The sequence below is a fragment of the Nipponia nippon genome, unplaced genomic scaffold (genome assembly GCF_047370975.1).
Source record: "Nipponia nippon isolate SJK-2023a ecotype South Korea unplaced genomic scaffold, ASM4737097v1 scaffold_1, whole genome shotgun sequence".
NCBI classification, from domain to species: Eukaryota; Metazoa; Chordata; class Aves; order Pelecaniformes; family Threskiornithidae; genus Nipponia; species Nipponia nippon.
In genome coordinates this window covers 7,709,509-7,727,792 of record NW_028262290.1, presented here as the reverse complement: position 1 = coordinate 7,727,792, position 18,284 = coordinate 7,709,509, and the positions used below count along the sequence as shown (strand labels likewise).

General features: G+C 37.1%; 1 protein-coding gene across 5 annotated transcripts in view; it reads left to right on the top strand.

Moving 5' to 3' along the window:
* KHDRBS3 (KH RNA binding domain containing, signal transduction associated 3) overlaps nucleotides 1-18,284 on the top strand; it is a 113,837-nt gene that overhangs the window by 70,301 nt on the left and 25,252 nt on the right. For 3 of the 5 annotated variants that reach the window (XR_015701369.1, XM_087744267.1, XM_087744081.1), the window contains exons 6-7: nucleotides 7,853-7,963; nucleotides 9,339-9,531. Coding sequence is in view for 4 of the 5 variants with exons in the window: in XM_087744267.1 (XP_087600393.1) it covers nucleotides 7,853-7,963; nucleotides 9,339-9,531 (304 nt within the window). In the remaining variant the exon portion in view is untranslated. The remainder of the gene's footprint in view (nucleotides 1-7,852; nucleotides 7,964-9,338; nucleotides 9,532-18,284) is intronic. The other 2 variants (XM_087744192.1, XM_009477168.2) reach the window with 2 other exon arrangements.

The window sequence follows — 18,284 nt, the reverse complement described above, 5'->3', positions numbered from 1 at the left end:
ACAAATAAAACTGTTACAGAATCTGTAGGTTAGAATTTGCTGTCTTATGTCAGAAGGAATATGAGGTGATGTGGATCACTGCTGTAGTGTGTTCACAATTTCCATTTGTTCTTTGTTAGTCACCAGGTCAAATTTAAGTCATTCCTGTCATATGTCTGGAATCAACTGGTTTCTTTTTTGAAGAATAACTTTTTGTTGAGAACATGTCAGTAACGTACTGCAAAAGATTCTGTAGCACAAAAAATATTTGGCAAGCCAGTTCAGGATCCAGGACAAAGGCAGATATGTTCAGGGTGTTCTCTTTCTTAAGTCTTGTGATAAATCTCCCATTTTTCACAAAATCGAAACATGAACATACATATTACTGTATCCAAATAAAAATGTGAAATAAAACTTGCATAAGAGTGTTAACTTCAATGGTGACTCTCATTTTTAAAAAAAAAAGATGAAAAGGCAGGAATCATAGCTCTGAGTGGTATCTCAATATCAGTGTTAAATATTTTGGTGCTGACATTTTAAAATAACAGGTCTGTTATTTTTCAGATGTCTAATACAAAACCTGAACAAAAATATTTACTGTTTGAGGAACATTGACTGTAGTTGGCTGTGCTCAAAGAAAGATAATATCAACATCTGGTAACAAAATTTTAGATTCATTTATTGAACAGTTTGAATCCCTGCAGATATATGGAACTGTGAATGCTAAAATTAAATAATTCCAAGTGTTTCCTCATTGAATAATACAGTGTTAGGGAACTGATCCTAAATTTCACAAGTATTTTTATTTTAAAGCTATTCTTACATTTACTTCCCCTTCTGGAGGGGAGATATTGAAAAGGAGCTTCATATCACATACTCATTTAATTTTTGTTCTTGCACTAAAAGTGAAGGAAAGCTATGAACTGACTCTAGCTGTGATTTCATAATCAGAGTAATTTTACGAACTCAGTCATCCAGTGAAAAGAGAAACTTGAAATAAAAATCAGTGTAATACTAGAGAAGAACGTGATAAATGAAAACATAAGAAAGTAGACCTATTGCTTAGGGAAGCTGGAAGGGAGTATTGGCTAGACACTATGCCTGCTGTGGTCAAGGGCAATAATTTAGTTTCCTGGAAACAAATCCTAGAAACACTATGGGACTACTATAAAGTAGATAGGTCAAAAAATATTGCTAATAAAGGCCAAAGAGGAAGTGTTTAAGTAGTTTTCTATGGATGTATTTAAGTTGTATGAATTAGTAAAATACTATTTTAATGGCAATCAAGGGTTGGATTACTACCTGTGAACAAATGTTCAGAGTCCAACATAGTACAACGTGGTTCTGAGCGGTACTAGATTTTCTTTAAAACGTTTTTCCACACATTAAAATCTTTATTCAAACAGTGATTAATCAATTACAAAATGCAGTGCTTAAGTAATATTTGAACTGTACACTGTAAGGCAAACTTTTCAGTTTTCTATACATCCAAATTATCTTCAATAACCACTGTACTGTTTTACAAATCACACTAGCACATTCTAACACTTTTGTGAAAGGCCCATTCTCCCATTTTCTAATGTATTTATAACTTTATAGAAATGAAGTGCTCCACTCGTTATTCTTAATTTTTTCCTCTCATATACTACATTGCAAGTATAAATAATGAAGCCGTTACGGGAGGAAGGTTGTTTCCAACAGAAATAGTTTTCATGATATCTTCAAAGGATACTGTGACATGAGCTAAATTAGATTATTTCCCCCCACTATTCTGCTACACTGTTCAGTGTGTAATGAAAACAAAACATTTTAAATGAGTTACTGGGATTTGCTTTATTTAATCTCTAGTCCGTGGTACCCAGATTGAAAAAGACCTTTTTTCACTGCAGAGCCTACAAGTTAATGACATACCTAGGTGGTTAAATTAAGAATAATTTTACTCTCATAAATTACCTGTGCCTTTAATGGGGAAGGGTTAACTTTATTCATTGGATTCATCACTACCAGATTAATAAATTCAGGAAAATCAAAACCAAACTGATAATAAAGATGAATGGAGAAGTATTTCAAATTTTCTCATGTAGCCATAGTAATCTGTTTTAAGGCAGTAAAATGTTTCTTTGAGAGTAGGACTCAGTGGTCTCAAGTACATAGATGATTGCTTTGTTTTTAAAATGTGTCTGGAGGTGATGATAATAGCACCTGGCTGGAAGATGGGATTTACTGAGTATGTTTAAGTACTGACTATTTAACTACTGCAGTCTGTTTAGTATAAAATGCAGTTAATAGGTACTTAAGGAGCAGGGTTTCCCTCATCCAAGGAAATCTATGAGATTCTGGATAGCATACTGATGTAAGATTCAGAAGAGTAGAGGTTTTTTTGTACAAATGTAACAAAAAAACCTCAAACACTAGTGTCTCCTGTGATGCTTCAGTATTCATGTATTTGCAGTATCATTAATCTGAGGGATCACAAGCAAGGGCCTTTTTATGTCAGGTGTCCTGAAAATAAGGCATATAAACTCTGTTTCAGAGTACTTACACCATCAAAGTATACAAAAAGTTTGAAGACAGATGCATGGGGGTTCAGTGCCCATTTGTGTACATCATTAGCCTGAATATATTGGCAGTCTCAATACTGTAAAAGAGATACTAATGGGCACTGGGGTAAAGAGGACATTCAAAAGACTTCTGAAAGGGGATGAGATGTCACTGATGGTAGTGAGGAGGGAAAATAAAAGCAAAAAGACCCTTTTTGTGTTTCAGAATATAAGCAGGTAGTCAAGGCTGACATGGGCTGACAAATGAGTTTTGATAACATACAACTTTAAAGGTTTGGGGATAATGCTTTGTGGCCTATAGAAGTGGAAACAAAGGTCTTTCTTCTGTAACAAAGAAATAGTGCAAGGATTAAGATGGCTAACAGGCAAGGAAATGTATTGGGAGACTGATCAAATTTCAGATTCAGAAGCATTCTGATTGAGGGTTAATATAGCATAGTTTTCTTTATCAAAAGGAAAAGTTATTTCCAGTAGTTACACTGCTTATAGTGAAACCATGAATTATGTACTTGAACCAAAGTTGTGGATCAAGACTGTTTCATAGTTATTTGAACAAATGTGCCATAATTCTAATTAAATGGGAGTTTGGTATCTAGTCACTGATGCTCCAGAAAGTTTCAAAATCTACTTTTATAAACCCTCAATTAACATGAAACAATATCTGATTTTGGGAGAGGAGCCCTTCATTGTCTTAAAGTTTTGGTGTCACCTGAAATCTCCATGCCAAATAATGTTTCATGTAATTTGAAAAGAAAGGCTATTGTAGGTGGTTTTATGAAGAAAAATAGTCTGTAGGCTGCGTGCAAAGACAAGGAGAGCTGGTGGTATGTGAGTGAAGCTTTTACTTAAAAAGTAAAACAAAACCACTTCAACCTTAAACACCTGGAGAAATATGTAGATAATAAAGGAGTGAAATGGAAAACAAGAGTAGGCAAAATTGATCAGAATTGAGAGATGTGGAAGGATTAGCTAAAGCACAGATGGAAGGTGAGAATTGTACTAGATGTGCAGGGACTAAACTGCCCTAGGGCCATTACTTCTGCCCCTAATGGATAGACACGTCTGCTGCATAGAGATGAGTAGAGATGACTTGGAGTCATCAGCAATGTGGTGAGGGATGTCAAAGTCAAGAAGTGCTTCTATGAATACTTAAGTAGCAATAGGAAGACTAGGCAAAATGTGGGCCTACTGCTGAATGGTGCAGGGGCCTTGGTGATATAGGGCATGGAAAAGACTAGGGTAACTAATGACTTTTTGGGCTCAGTCTTTACTAGTAAGAGGGGCCTTCTGAAATCCAAGGACCCAAAGATGAGGGGGAAAGCATACCCTTGGTGGAAGAGGATCAGGTTAGAGAATAGCTAAGCAAACTGGACATATATAAATCCACGGGCTCTGATGGGATGCACTCATGAGTGCTGATGGAGCTGGTGGATGTCATTGTGAAGCCACTCTCAATCTTTGAAAAATTGTGAAGACTAGGAGAGGTGCCTGAGGACTGGAGGAAAGTAAATGTCACTCCTACCTTCAAAAATTACAAGGAGGACCTGGTGAACTATAGGCTGGTCAGCCTCACCTCAATCCCTGGGAAGGTGATGGAGCAACTAATCCTGGAAACCATTTCCAGGCACATAAATGATGAAGTTATCAGGAGTAGTAAACATGGATTCACAAAGGGGAAGTCATGCTTGATCAACATGATAGCATTCTATGATGAAGTGACTGGCCTGGTAGGTAAGGGAAGGGTGGTGTATATTGTCTGCTGTGACTTCAGGAAGGCTGTCTGCCATAAGAGCCTCATAGAGAAACTGTTGGTGTATGGGCTGGATGAGGAGACAGGTGGGTTGAAATTTGGCTGAATGGCTAGGCCCAAAGGGTGGTGATCAGTGGTACAAAGTCCAGCTGGAGGCCAGTAAGAAGCAGTGTATCCCAGGGGTCAGTACTGGGTCCTGTCATGTTTAACTTCATTAATGATCTGGATGATGGGGCAGAGTGTACTCTCAGCAAGTTTGCAGGTGACACTGAATTGGAAGTAGTGGGTGATATGCCATATGGTTGTGCCGCCATCCAGAGGGACCTCAACAGGCTGGAGAAATGGCCTGACAGGAACCCCATGAAGCTCAACAAGGGGAAGTGCAAAGTCCTGCAACCTGGAGAAGAACAACCCCATGCACCAATATATGCTGGAGGCCACCCAGCTGGAAAATAGCTTGGCAGAAAAGGACCTAGGTGGACACCAAGTTGAACACAAGCCAGTGATGTGCACTTGCTGCAGAGAAGACTAAGGGTATCTTGTGCTGTGTTAGTGTTGCTTTCAGGCTGAGGGAGGTGATCCTTCCCCTCTACTCATCAATGGTGAGACCACACCTGGAGTGCTGTATCCATTTCTAGGCTTCTCAGTACAAGAGGAACATGGGCATATACTGCAGAGAGTTCAGCAAAGGGCCACAAAGATGATGAAGGGTATGGAGCATCTCTCCTGTGAGAAAAGCCAAAGAGCTGGGACTGTTCAGCCTAGAGAAATGAAGGTGCTTTTTGGTGGTGCCCAGTGACAGGATGCTGGCACACATTGCCCAGAGAGGTTGTGGAGTCTCCATCCTTGGAGACATTCAAAAACCACCTAGACGTGGTCCTGGGCAACTGGTTCTAGGTGGCCCTACTTGAGCAGGAGGTGGGATCAGATGACCTCCAGCAGTCCCTTCAAACCTCAGCCATTCTGTCATTCAGTGATTGCATTTCATAGGAACAGTCATAGTGGCCCTGCCCTTAAGGCAATCTGCTTTAATAGTCTATCCCTACATGTTGATATCCCCTGATTCTTACATTGAGAACGACTGCTGAATAATTCTTTATGTACCTTAGAATCTCTCAGGTTGGAAGGGACCCAAAAGGATCGTCAAGTCCAACTCCTGCTCCTCGCAGGACTACCTAAAACCATATGACTGCACCATATGACTAAGAGCATTGTCCAGATGCTCCTTGAACTCTGACAGGCTTGGTGCTGTGACTGCTTACCTGGGGAGCCTGTTCCAGACACTGACCACCCTCTCAGTGAAGAACCTTTTCTTAATGTCCAGTCTGAACTTGCCCTGACACAAGCTTCATTCCATTTCCTCATGTCCTGTCACTGGTCACCAGAGAGGAGATCAGCACCTCCCCCGTGTCTACCCCGCCTTGAGTGAGTTGTAGACTGGGATGAGGTCATTCCTCAGCCTTCTCCATTCCTTTGTCTCTGTTGGATTCTATCATATAAGCCTCAGTTGTCATTTGTAATATGAAGTGCCTTAATCTACTTAATAGTTCCTTACATGTGAACTGTACTATACTGTTGGTCATCCTTGACATAGTTTGTGATACACTTCAAGTTCTTTTATGTTCTTTCCAAATTAGGAAACAGGACTGTGAATACACACAGTCAGGTAATGAAGTCTTCTGTGTTCTCTTATATTTTCTAAAACTGTATTTGTTTTTTTACTGTCCCAATCACTGGGCCAATCTTAATTATAAATATTCTATGGGTAGTAAAAGAAGAGAACCTGTTACTTTGCATAATGTTAGGATATATAAATTTATATATGTGTGTGTATTAACTCCGAAGCGTCCCCTCTTATATTTTGCCGCTTTGAATTTTTTTTGCCGTTTTCCTTTCCTTAGCATTCAGGTTGGGATTCAGCTACAGATTAAAGAGCTAGGCATCTGGACCCCTGTTGTAGTTTATAGAAAGATAGTGCAATTACTTTTACTTGCTCCTTTTGTTCTGTAATTTGTCTCTAAGACAGTTGGTGGTGCCATCCAACACATTCCTCATAAGGAAAGGCTCTACCATGAGAACCTTGTCCAGTCTGTCTTGATTGTGTAGCAAAAAACTTAATGTATACATATATACATATCTTACTGTTCTTCACTGGTGATTTGGCCTCACTCTGGCTGGTTTCCTGATTCCAGAATGTCTGAAGGATTTTTATTTTCTTTTAGGCTTTCTATGAATTCCCTAAATTATCTCTGACATGCTTTTCTGAGTATTTTACATTTTTTTATTAGCATTTGTCCTTTGAGGTTAGAGATGGGTTCAGCTTTTCAAGTGATACCTCTTTTAATACCTCTTCTTACCCTGCTGTTCTAGCCTTACTGAGCTCCTGTTGCCCTTCCTCAAGCTTTTTCTTTTTTGGCAGTTTTGACAGTTGTGTATTTGCTCTGACTTCCCATGGGATTTCTCTAAATGTCTTCCCATATTGTGTATATACATTTTACTCTTTTAATCTTCTTAAACATAATTTATATAGCTCCCCTTTTTCAAATTAAGCAATACCAGAACTGATATGTTGTTTTTGCAAAGGTATGCAAAGGTTCCTCTTCAACTGGTTCCTCAATATTTTGAGTCAGTCTCTGTTCATTGTTCATATCAATCAAACTTCTTTAGTTCCTGATAACTTCCTAATGAAATAACAATTTACGGTTTCTGAAAATTTGCCCTTAGCATCATACCCTGTGATGCTATTCTACGATTCTAAGCATGGCCAGGATTATTTTTATAATACTTGGATAAGGGAGATCATACTAGACAGTTGCCTAATCAAAACGTGTGGATGTGGTGCTTAGGGACGTGGTTTAGAGGTGGACCTGGCAGTTAAGTTAACGGTTGGACTCGGTGATCTCAGAGGTCTTTTCCAACCTTAATGATTCTGTGATTCTATATACCCTGATGTGACTCAAATCTGCATGGTGGTAATTGAACTCTCCTATTACTGGGTTTCCTATCTTTGCACCTTTCTAGTCTCCTCCAGCCTGGTGCAGTAACCATCTGAGTGGTGTAATACAGAACTATATGTCTCAGATTGTTTATTCTTCTACAGTAACTCTTAAAAAAAACCAACCAAACAAAACAAACAAACAAAAAAAACCCAAAACTGTAAATGGTCTCCTAATATAGCAGAAATATGATTTCCCACCCATCACCACTCCAATCTTATTAACTGTTTTTGAAATGCAGAAAAGACCTTCTCATCACATGGATCTGGTGTTCTAATTACTCTGAAAGAATAAATCTGTGCTGGCTCTAAAAATTGTACTTTTTTCCTCTCCCTCAAATGTTTTTTTTGATGTTTTTCAGCATGTCCCACTTACTGCTGCTTTCATTTGCACCCTGTCTGACTGATGCCATGAAGATTATGGCTAGTGATTCTTGAGTCTTTTTACTGACCTCTTTTTTTTTTTTTTACTTGGTATTGACTATTGTCTATGCCAATAGGTTCATTTCCCTTTCTTTGGCTTCACTTGGAAAGTGTCACATTTGCTATTTCTTTATATTACTTCAGCAGGCTGTGTCTGGGAACTTCACTGCTCACCCCTGCCCCCACTACAATGAAGTCAAATAAGCAGCTGGTACCCTGTCCTGAGGAGGCATTCTACAGATTAGCCAAAACCAAGTAATAAGCACAGTTTTAAATCACTTACTCTCTAGGCTTGTTTAAAATACTTTGTGACTGTGTTTTGATCAGTAATTAGAATTAATAAAAATCTATCCTGATTGTATCAAGTATTTACATTTTTGCATTCTTCATTTAGTGATGCGTTTTTTCAAATATTAATTATTTGTGATAAAATGATTATATTTTTTCTGATAAGTTTACCAATAAGAAATTGTATGACTTATTTGAAATGGGATAGGAAATCTTAATGCCAAATCTGGGTCTTACTTTATAATATTGTTTAAGTCGGAAATTTCTACTGAAATCAGGACAGAGTATTTTCACTTAGCTACTACTCTTGAGATTAATTAGATGATGGCTTGATAGGTAGAAAGGTAGTGTAGAGCTTGTGCTTGTTTTTCTTCTGTGTATCTGTTACAGTATACGATAAGGGTGTGACTTCCTCGGAACAAGTCTGTATGCCTACAGAGCAGTCATTTAAACTTATAGTCCGTGGGGTGAAATGTTCTCCTTTAAAAAGGAGATGTCTATTAGCAATGTTTTAGACATCCTGTTTAAAAGAGGATAAATGATGCAAATTTCTCACATATTGTACCTCTAAGTCTCTCCCTTTACTATAGGGAGGCGTGGGAGAATGCCACCTCTAAATGGATCAAATATTTTTGAAAATTGTTCCAGTTTAGGTCTCAGATTTTTCATCCATATGTTAAGTGTCCAAAGTAATGGAATACAAGTTAATGCTTATCATTCTTTCAGAACTTTAAAAACAAATATACTGTTATTTCTTGTTCTTAAATACATATAGAACATCAGGTTATATCCTATAATCACCCTGCACATTTATTACATGTCTGAATGTTTCCTGCTACAGCTGGAAAACTATTCTTTAGAACCAGAAGAAAATGTAATTTCTGACTCAATCTCTTACATGCAGTGTGATCTTTGGATTGCATTTAGAAGCTTACATAGGATCAGATGGGAGTTGTGATTCCTCTGTGCAGGGTTTGAGTACGATATAGCCTGACAGCTTCAAATTAACCTGTTATTCTATGATTGTAATTTCACATACCATAAGTCAAATTCTAGTGAAGCTGACTGATTCCAGCAAATTGGTTTGGGTGTCTATGTGTGTGCGAGAATGGCTCAAGCTAGTCAGAGGTTCATCATTGAATCACGTCTAGTTTGTATCTTTCTGCATTTATTGCATAATGTGTGTAATTGGATTAAAGCGTACAGAAAAATGACAAACTATAAACCTTTTAGACTTTTTCTGGCTGTAGCAAAGCAAAATTGTCATGATGTGGGGGAGGGAGCTGTTGAAAGGAAGGCCAAGGGTGTAGTATTTAATGGTAAGTGATCCATATATTCACAGGGGCCGTGGAGGAGTGCCTCCACCACCAGCAGGAGTACCAAGAGGGGCACCAGCACCCAGAGGAGTGCCTCCCAGTAGAGGACCAGTCAGTCGTAGCCGTGGACTTCTAGCACCCAGAGCAAGAGGAGTACCTCCACCTGCAGGCTACCGGCCCCTTCCACCACCTCCAGCACAGGAGACATATGGTGAATATGTAAGTTGAGCTGTTCACATACTGTGCATAAAGTGTGTTATTTTGGAGGGATGATCCTATCACTTCAGAACTCAGTAGGATCTCTTTAATTAGTACCTAATTAAGTCTTGCACCCAGAATCCATGGCAAATGTAGTCATCTCTTCTCACCTTTTCAGACTTGAACTGTTTCATATTAATAAAGACTTCAGGTTATATGTACTACCATAAAGGCATTTACAGTGCATTTGGCAAAATAGTTATATACCTCTTAAACATATTATATTAGATTCCTGTTTTACAAAAATCTGAAAAATCACATTGTCAGTAGATTTTTAATTCTCTGCTAAAACTGAGAATAATATTCTACTCTTCCTAAACCTATCTTTGTGGTCATATAACTGTTCAACGATTAGACAATTAAAATATTTTTATGAAAGCTTCAGAAATTATCCTAAAACTTTAACAATGTACAGTGTATCTCAATAAGCCATACATATTTACCTTGATTTTATTGTATTAAAAATTAAAAAAAAAAAATCAGAATACTCTATATTGTACATGACTGAAAATTATAAACAGTTATGAATTGTTGGGGTAAATTTAATTTAAACTGAACTTACAGAGCAGTGAAATAAAGAAAAAAGCTTATTAAATCAAAACTATTGTCATAAAAATGGATCTAGTCTTATAGAGAAATAACATTTTCAAGGACAATGCGTTTAATGTTTTATATATCTTAAAGCTTTTAGCATGCCCTCTTTATAGCCAAGTCTGTCTGGACCTTGTCTCTGTTGTTCAGACTGGCAAAAAAGGAATTCCTGAGCTCCAGGAAATGGTTTTGCCACTTAGACATTTTTTGCTCTTCTCTCAAGCTTTCTTCCACCTACCTTCTCCCTCTCTTCTTTCAGTCCCCCAGCCCCTCTAAATCAAATCTCAACCATTGTCCTTTTGATCAGAAACATAATTTTCTGTGTAACACTTACAGCTTCATGCAGAAAGAAGTTTAATGGTGTTAGTACAAACATTTATACACATACCTGAACAATTCAGAAGAAATTAATGCAGTTTATTAATGTTATGAGAACTATACTTGAACAATATATCTAAATGTCGCCTGGATATACCTCACTTGAATAGTCAAGGTCGATACTGCAAATAAGTGGTTATTTCACAATGCTTTCAAAGGAATTAGTCCTCATTACACAGCCTGTTTCCAGGGCATACACTGTAGAATGCATGGTGATGTGGTAGAAAATAAACTTCTCTGAGTAACTTCATATTTTATATATATATATATATGCTCTTTATAGCATGTGTTTATAGAAGTGGCATAGAAATAACAGCTGTTTGAATCAGTATGCTCATATATGCTTTACTTCTGAGAGAGAATAATTAGAAAATAGCGCTATAAAGAAAAATAGTGGTGTGCTAAATAACTTCTAAAAAGAATGTTCTCTAGAACTGGATCACTTATCTTCCAAACAAGGTATCTTAACTGGGATAGATATATTTAAAGCTGTAATTGATATAGCAATGCAAGCTGGTCCATTTTAAAATTACCTTATTTTCTGTGTCTCCTCTGTTAAAATGGAGATTCATTAGAATAAAGTTTTGCTAGGACATTAACCACTAGTGTATGGTATGTTAAATGCTAAATTTAATGGATGGTATTTTTTTTACTTGCCCATTTGTAGTACATTATAAAAATGCCTTAACTGTATCTTTTACAGGTTAAGTTAACGTGGCAGGAGTCATTACTACTATTTCTGTCCTTCCCTTACTAATTGCTTTTTAGCCATATCTAGTATTAAGTGCTGGTTTGCTAACCTGACTATCTGAGCAGGGTAAGGTGTCACTGTTTGAGAAGTGTCTGTAAAATATCAGCGAGATTGTGGGTATCATAAGAAGTTATTTTGAGCAGCGTCCAGTTTCAGAGCCTTGGAGACTGGGATATCCAGAGAGGTTACAGAGCAGCCTTTAGAACTTTTCTGTTGAGTATTGGAAAGCCTGCGAGGATTCATGAAGCTTTTCCCTTAGGCTTACAAGCCTCTGCTTTGTACTCATTAAAATAATGTGAAACTATGCAAGTTCAGAAAGAAGCAAACTGTATTCTGGATGGAAGCCAAATATCTCAAAGATGATGTAGGGCTTTCAGTACATCAAGTCCTTGCCCGTTTCCTCTGTGGTGTACTAAGTACACCTTGTGATAGAAAATGAGGCCATCATTGAGTCACAAACAGCATCTGCTTTCCTTCACTTCCTTTGGTAACTTTTTTTCTGTAGTCCCTGAGACCAATGAATCTAACACCTATGAGGAACTTACTCAGTTCTGCCTCCTGCCTATCCTAATCTCTCTCATTCCTCTTCTTGATTGTTTAAGAAGTTGTTTTTTAAAAGATAATACCAAAATAGGGAGTGGAATACCTACTTCATTCTGAAAAATTGGAAGGGTTAATTCTGGAGGCAGTATGTCACACAGGGAAAATCATGCTGCAGACAAAAAATAATTCACTTGAATTTAGGTGCATTTTAACACAGACTCAAGATCAACAGAACTAGGTGATCACTGCTGTCCCATACCTGGAGCCCATAGGGAAGTTGTCCAGAGCTTACCTGTTACAGAAAGCTCTACACAGAGGTAGGCTACTTCTGTTGTCCATCAGCTTTCTGGGATGTTTGTAACACTGACTCGGGATGCTTGATGTGGCCTTGTCTGCTGAAGTCGCACAACATATCAGACTAGTAGCAATATCTGCACGTTTTTTCAGTTCAATATAACTAGTTTTCCCATTCCACTGCTGCCAGTCTTGCTTATGTATCCGTCTCAGCCCCAGGACCCATTCCTCCTGGGACCTCACCGTATTGTTAGAACTATGATGAAGGTTTTGAAGACACCAAATGACAGTTCCTTATCATTTTCTGTGAACATTGTCTTTTTAATAGCTGTAGCATCAGCTTAGATGATAGCAGAAATTCGGGCCTCTACAGCCAGCCAGCTTTACAATCACTGTTCTAACCTCACTGCTCTGTTTGGTGTGATAAACTTTTTCTTTGAAAGCTAACGCGCCTGCCATTTTTGTCCTCAACCACTCAGGTCAGGAGAAAGCCTAGTATGACGTGTGAAGCATGACCAGGATTATTTTTATAATACTTGGATAAGGGAAATCATACTAGATGGTTGCTGGATTTATTGAAGCACTTAGAGATACTTTCAGGGACATTGTACTCTTAATTATGTGAGAATTTTTCTCATTGAACCAAACCGTATAATAGATAAAAATATTTTAATGTATTTTTAAGTTGACAATTTATTCCATTAAGATAAGAAATAGAAATTGTATTTAACTACTAGCTGGAGACTTTAAACTTTTCCATAATTTTCAATAAGTAGGAAATTAGTAACAGTATGCTAGCAATTCACTACTCTCTTTAATAGTGTCAATTCCTTAGCCAGTGTTCAGTCAAACATAGGTTAGTCCATAACTGTTCAGTCTCAGTTACTGTCTAGTAACAGTTGCTGCTCTCAGCCTCTTCCTGTTGTCCTCTTCCTACCAGCTTCAAACTTCAAGGCTTTTTCCAAGTTAGTAACACAGCAATGTGTCTGAAGCTTAAGATCAGATTTTTATTTTCATTTTACAAAGGTAAATATTTTGCAAATATTCTGTAAGTATTTCAGTTCTGTACTTTGTATGAATATATTTGTGATCATGCCATGTCAAGTCCCATTTTGGCTGCTTAAATGTGCAAAGCGAGATTTATCTGAGTTGATAATCAGATTTTTTTAGGCATTAAGAATTGGACTTTAAACATGGATTTAAAACCCATTGCTGTGGCAGTATGGAATGTCTGCACTGAAACATAAAACTTTGCAATCTACCAAGTTATGGCCAAGACTTGCTTCGACGCTATTTCAGAAAGCAATCAGATCTAAATGTTCCTCCCTAGTGTGTGTGGGGGGGGAAGTTGTGGCAGAGCTTCAGATCTGTTTCTGGCAGTTTTATTGATGTTTTCTTGTGTTCAGACAAAGGTTACCTCCGCGGCAGATTTTTCTAATGCAGTGACCACATGTATAATTTCTAGCAGTTAATGCTTCAATTAAAATGCTTGAATGAGATTGCTTTCTGTAATAAGAAATTGAATTAAGATGGACTGTCTACCAGTAAGAGACCTAGGGAGCCTTTCTAATGTTAAGTAAATTGTAACTTGAAAAAGAACATTATGAACTATTTCCAATTACGTGCAAAGATGTTTTTTTTAACTGAAACATACAGATACGGACTTAGAAGCGTGCACAGAAGACTTGAATACGAAAGGAATGCTGATAACAGACTTCAAAATCTACTTTTTAAAAAATCTACATTTAGTTATCTGATTATGGAAGATCCTAAAGCTTAGGGATTGCTAAGTTTTAAAAGTTTGTGGTTCCTGAAGCATACATTTCTGGATATTTCTGGAACTATGTTGCTTTTACTGGTGGACAAAGTGGTGCTTCAGACTTAATTCAGACTTAAGCTTGTAATTCTCATACTAAGTCTGTACTGTGAGACTATGCTCACACTATGTATACTAGAAGATACTACAATAGTATGAGACTGTGCTTAAACTGTTTGCCATGAGAAATGGGGAAGACCCAAAAGGCATTATGTAATATGCTGGCTAACAAGATCCTACCCAAACGATGAGCAGATGTGATGCTATATGTCTCTCCTTAATTTAAAGCTCAGTAGTTTCTCCAGTAGTAGAAGGCCCTTTGTTCAAATGCCTGTCTCAGATATTCTTACTCCCTTGTTTCTCTCTGGAGATGGTGTGCTCACCACCAGGATACTGGCTGTCCTAGCATACACAGTCAGGAGCAGTGGTTTCTGTCCTTCCAATTTTGCAAGAAATCCTTACGAATTTGTGGGAAGATTTAAGGGAATTTTGTTCTCAAGTGACACTTGGCTGGATGGCTAAGAACAGAAATCCATTTCATGATCCAGTGATTATTATAAAATATGCATATATGTATCCATTAGTGAAAGAAATGAACACAGTCTTACTCTTTGCAGGTGAGAGCCCATTGAGCTGAATAACCTATGGCCTGTTATTGAGTGCCCCTTCCTAGGAAGCTGGTGCAAATTCTTTTTTGATCTCCAGCATTAAGCTTAAATTCTGTATCTTCTCATTGAGATCATACTTAGTTTAGATTTGAGAAACTGAAAACTAGGATTAAAAAGCACACTGTGGAAACAATTTTTTGGTTCTATTGATACAATGTTGATTTTGCAGAGTAAACTTTTTAAAGCAGACTTTTCTCATTAACGTTCATTTGCTCGCTTACTGTTTGTTGTTGAAAAAGGAAAGATCTGTAAGAAAATAGAGAAAACTTTGTGTACAATATGAAAATCCCCAAGCTATTTACAAATGAATGCTTCTTGGAGTTGAGGTGGCAAAGTAAGGGCTAATCCAGATGACATAAGACTTTGAAAAGAATTTAAATTCTCCTGGGTTAGAGTTCAAGTGTAACTTCAGTGTCACTTTGCAAGAGTCATACCATGTTTTAATTTACTGTGGTCTTCTGAATATTGATTGTTTCCTAATAACATGAAAGATTTTAACCAAATTAATTCGAAATGTTTTTGTTTGCTTAGTTGTTTAGAGTCTAAAATTTTTTGTTTGTGTTCCTGGAAAAGGGTTTGAGGTAGCTTCATTCTTTAGGAACTAGAGAAATGATATTTTGTCCATTCTGTCTCTGTTAGCCTCTGTGGATAATGTTGTGGTTTCCACTTAGGTCTTATACCTTTTTTTAACCAACATATTTACTGAGTTGTGGCTTTTCAAAAATAAGACTACTTTTAAAGTCAGGGTGAATTCAGGTAAGACTTCTGGAAAGCAAATTCATAACAGCAAACCATTATTTTGTGGCTTTTTTTGCCGGTTACTACATTCTTTTTCATGCTAAATAGGACAAGCAAGAAGAAAAATGTAAAAAAAAAAAAATGGTTTAATGTTAAGTCCCTCAACTGTTTTGTTTCATTTTTAATCTTTTACATTTACCTTCTCTGGGGTTTTCAGGATGAGGTGGAGAAAGAATAGAAAATATTTTCATTTTCTTAGGAACTCGGGCAACTTTGGCTGTGGAAGCAGTGGAGTGTTTTTGGGGAAAGGCTGAAAAGCTTTTCCGCCTGCCTGTCTCGAAGCTGAAAGTTGACCTATGTGCATATAAAATATTTTCTCAAATTATTTAGAGTTTAAGCTGCTGATCTAAGGACCACTTTCTGACTTGATATCGAATGACCATGAGTTGTCCTCCTGATTCAGACACTGCTCCCTGCTGTTGTATATAGAAAACCAGAATTGTTTTGGCCTGATAGTAACTTGGTTTAAATGTTACTGCCTATATTCATTAGCAGCTCTTCGAGTTTTTTTTGAGGTGCATGAAAGACAATACACTAGTACGTGTCTCATTCCAGGAATACCTTATTTGTTCTGGTTGAATATGCGCTAGGTTCCTTCTAGATGAAAACAGATGAAAATCTACAAAATAAGAGCTTACAGTCTGTGCATGTTTGCTGCTAATGTCCTTAATGTTATCACTCAGACTTTAGATGGTAGTAGCAACCCATATGTATTTTGATTGCTGCATATTCGCTGTTGATTAAATGATGGGGGAGATGTTGTTTCCACATAACAAAATGGCTGTTCCTTCCCTTTACAATTCTAATTTGCCAAAAAAATACTTCATTGCACTGCACTGATGTTGTCTCATGTTCTTTCTTCAAGTTAATCTCTGCACAATTTTTTTCAATGTGATAGTTTTTATCTAAAAGGAAGACATTCCTCCAGTATTCTGTGATAAAGTACTGGTGTAAATATTAATTTCAGAGAATGATGAGGAAAAGAAACAGCAACCTTTTAGTTGTAGTGATAACAGCCTTAATTTTTTCCCTTGGATGGATTTCCTTAGTTCGGGAGTGCTGGAAAATTGATTTCTTATTGATTTAATGATTTTTTTTTTCCAGTGCTGCAAATGGCCTTTTTGTTAAAATGAACTTTTTACCCTCTTCTTTCTTCTTGTTTCTCTGTCTTGTTCTCTTTGAAACATAGTTGATTTTCCCTAAAGAGGGCCCAAACACTAGTCTGTCACTGTCACTGCCAGCAGATTATAATTTAAAGCCACCATTTCCTATTCCCCATGAATAAGGGTATGTTTAGAGTACTTATTATTAGAAAGAAACACTGATGAGCAAGGCTTAGCATGATTTGTAATGTTTTGGGTAGTGCAGAGGTTTTGGCAAAGATTGCTTTCATTGCTTTTATCATCTTTTGACCTGTGATAGTAACTTACTATTTAATGTGTTTGAAGGGTGCATATTTACACATTGCCTTTGGCTCTGTTCATGAAAAATTTCTGCACTTTGCACTGAACAATTACCGTGACCAGTGCTGCTCTTTGGATTTATACCAACTGCGGGCACTGTCATTGAAACAACTGCAGGCAGAAGCTCTCTTTAAGAGGAAATGTAATGTGATTCTGGCTTGTAGGCTGGTTTAATAAAGGAGTTATTAATCAGGTTTGAGATTTTACAGAGTAATTTCATATTCTTTTCAGAAGATCTGTCTTGTAATTCTAGCTGTTCTGTTACTTTGGGGGAAGATTCTTAAGACTGAAATTAACAGAAGCCAGGACAATCACTCTTGATACCTTCCTGGTTGATATTTCAAATGTTGTGTGGAAAATACCTGTGGTTTAAGAGGACTTTACTATTTTCAGCTCATTTTTCTTCTGCTTTTTTGTTGTAAGCACAAACTGTGCAGCACACTTGCCTTCTTTTGATCAGACTAAGTGTGATGAGAGTTAATATTCTAGGTTATCCTGAAAAGTAGAATAATGAATAACAGAAACAAAATTATCTAATTCATGGGATGAAAATATGATCTTCTTTGGGCTTTTGTTTTTTTGGAGTGGGAGAGGAAATATGGCTTAATCAGTAAACTCCTCCTGATTACCAAGTACCTTTAGGAAGAGCTATTTATAGACTTCTGTAATTGGAGTAGAGAAGTCCATTGTATTGCATTTGGTAGGTAGTAGGAACGCAAATGCTGTCATCCAAGTGAAGAAGAATAATGGCTTTAAGTAGAAAAATGAATGCTTTTATAAATACCTGAAACATGACAAAAAATGACCAGGAAAAATGCAATTCAAATATTCTTATGAAGTTGTAATTCTTCCTGTATTATACAGAAAGAAATCTGTATAGCAATGCTTGTCAGTGAATCTGCGAGGTACTTTAGTACAAGATATCTGTGCATATTTAAGTTCTGTCCTGTCAGTTTTCACTATATATGTGTAAAAATGATACTTGTTTTCATTTAAGTTAGCGTGATATTTTATAGTACTGAAACATGCCAGATGGCCAGGGATATTTCACCTAGATACTAAATAACGTTAAAGAAAACATTTATTGAAGGCACAAGAGGTCTGTGTTTCAGAAGGAAAATACTCCAGTAGTGTAGATTTAATCTAAAATGTAAAACATTCTGCCTTGGCCAACCTTGTTTGTAACCTCCTGAAAGAGAAAGTTTTCAAATACTGTATGACTAAGAGAAAATACTGTGTCAGATCTAATTCAGGGAAAGGTCTGAAACATACTTCAGCTGCCCCTGCCTAATTGCTACTTCAAGGGAATGGGGCACAGTAAACAAATGTTTTGGAATTTGAATCTCTTAACAGAACAAGCCATTGAGAGCAGCTCTTTAAACCTATTCTATTTTTGCAGCATGTTGCACATG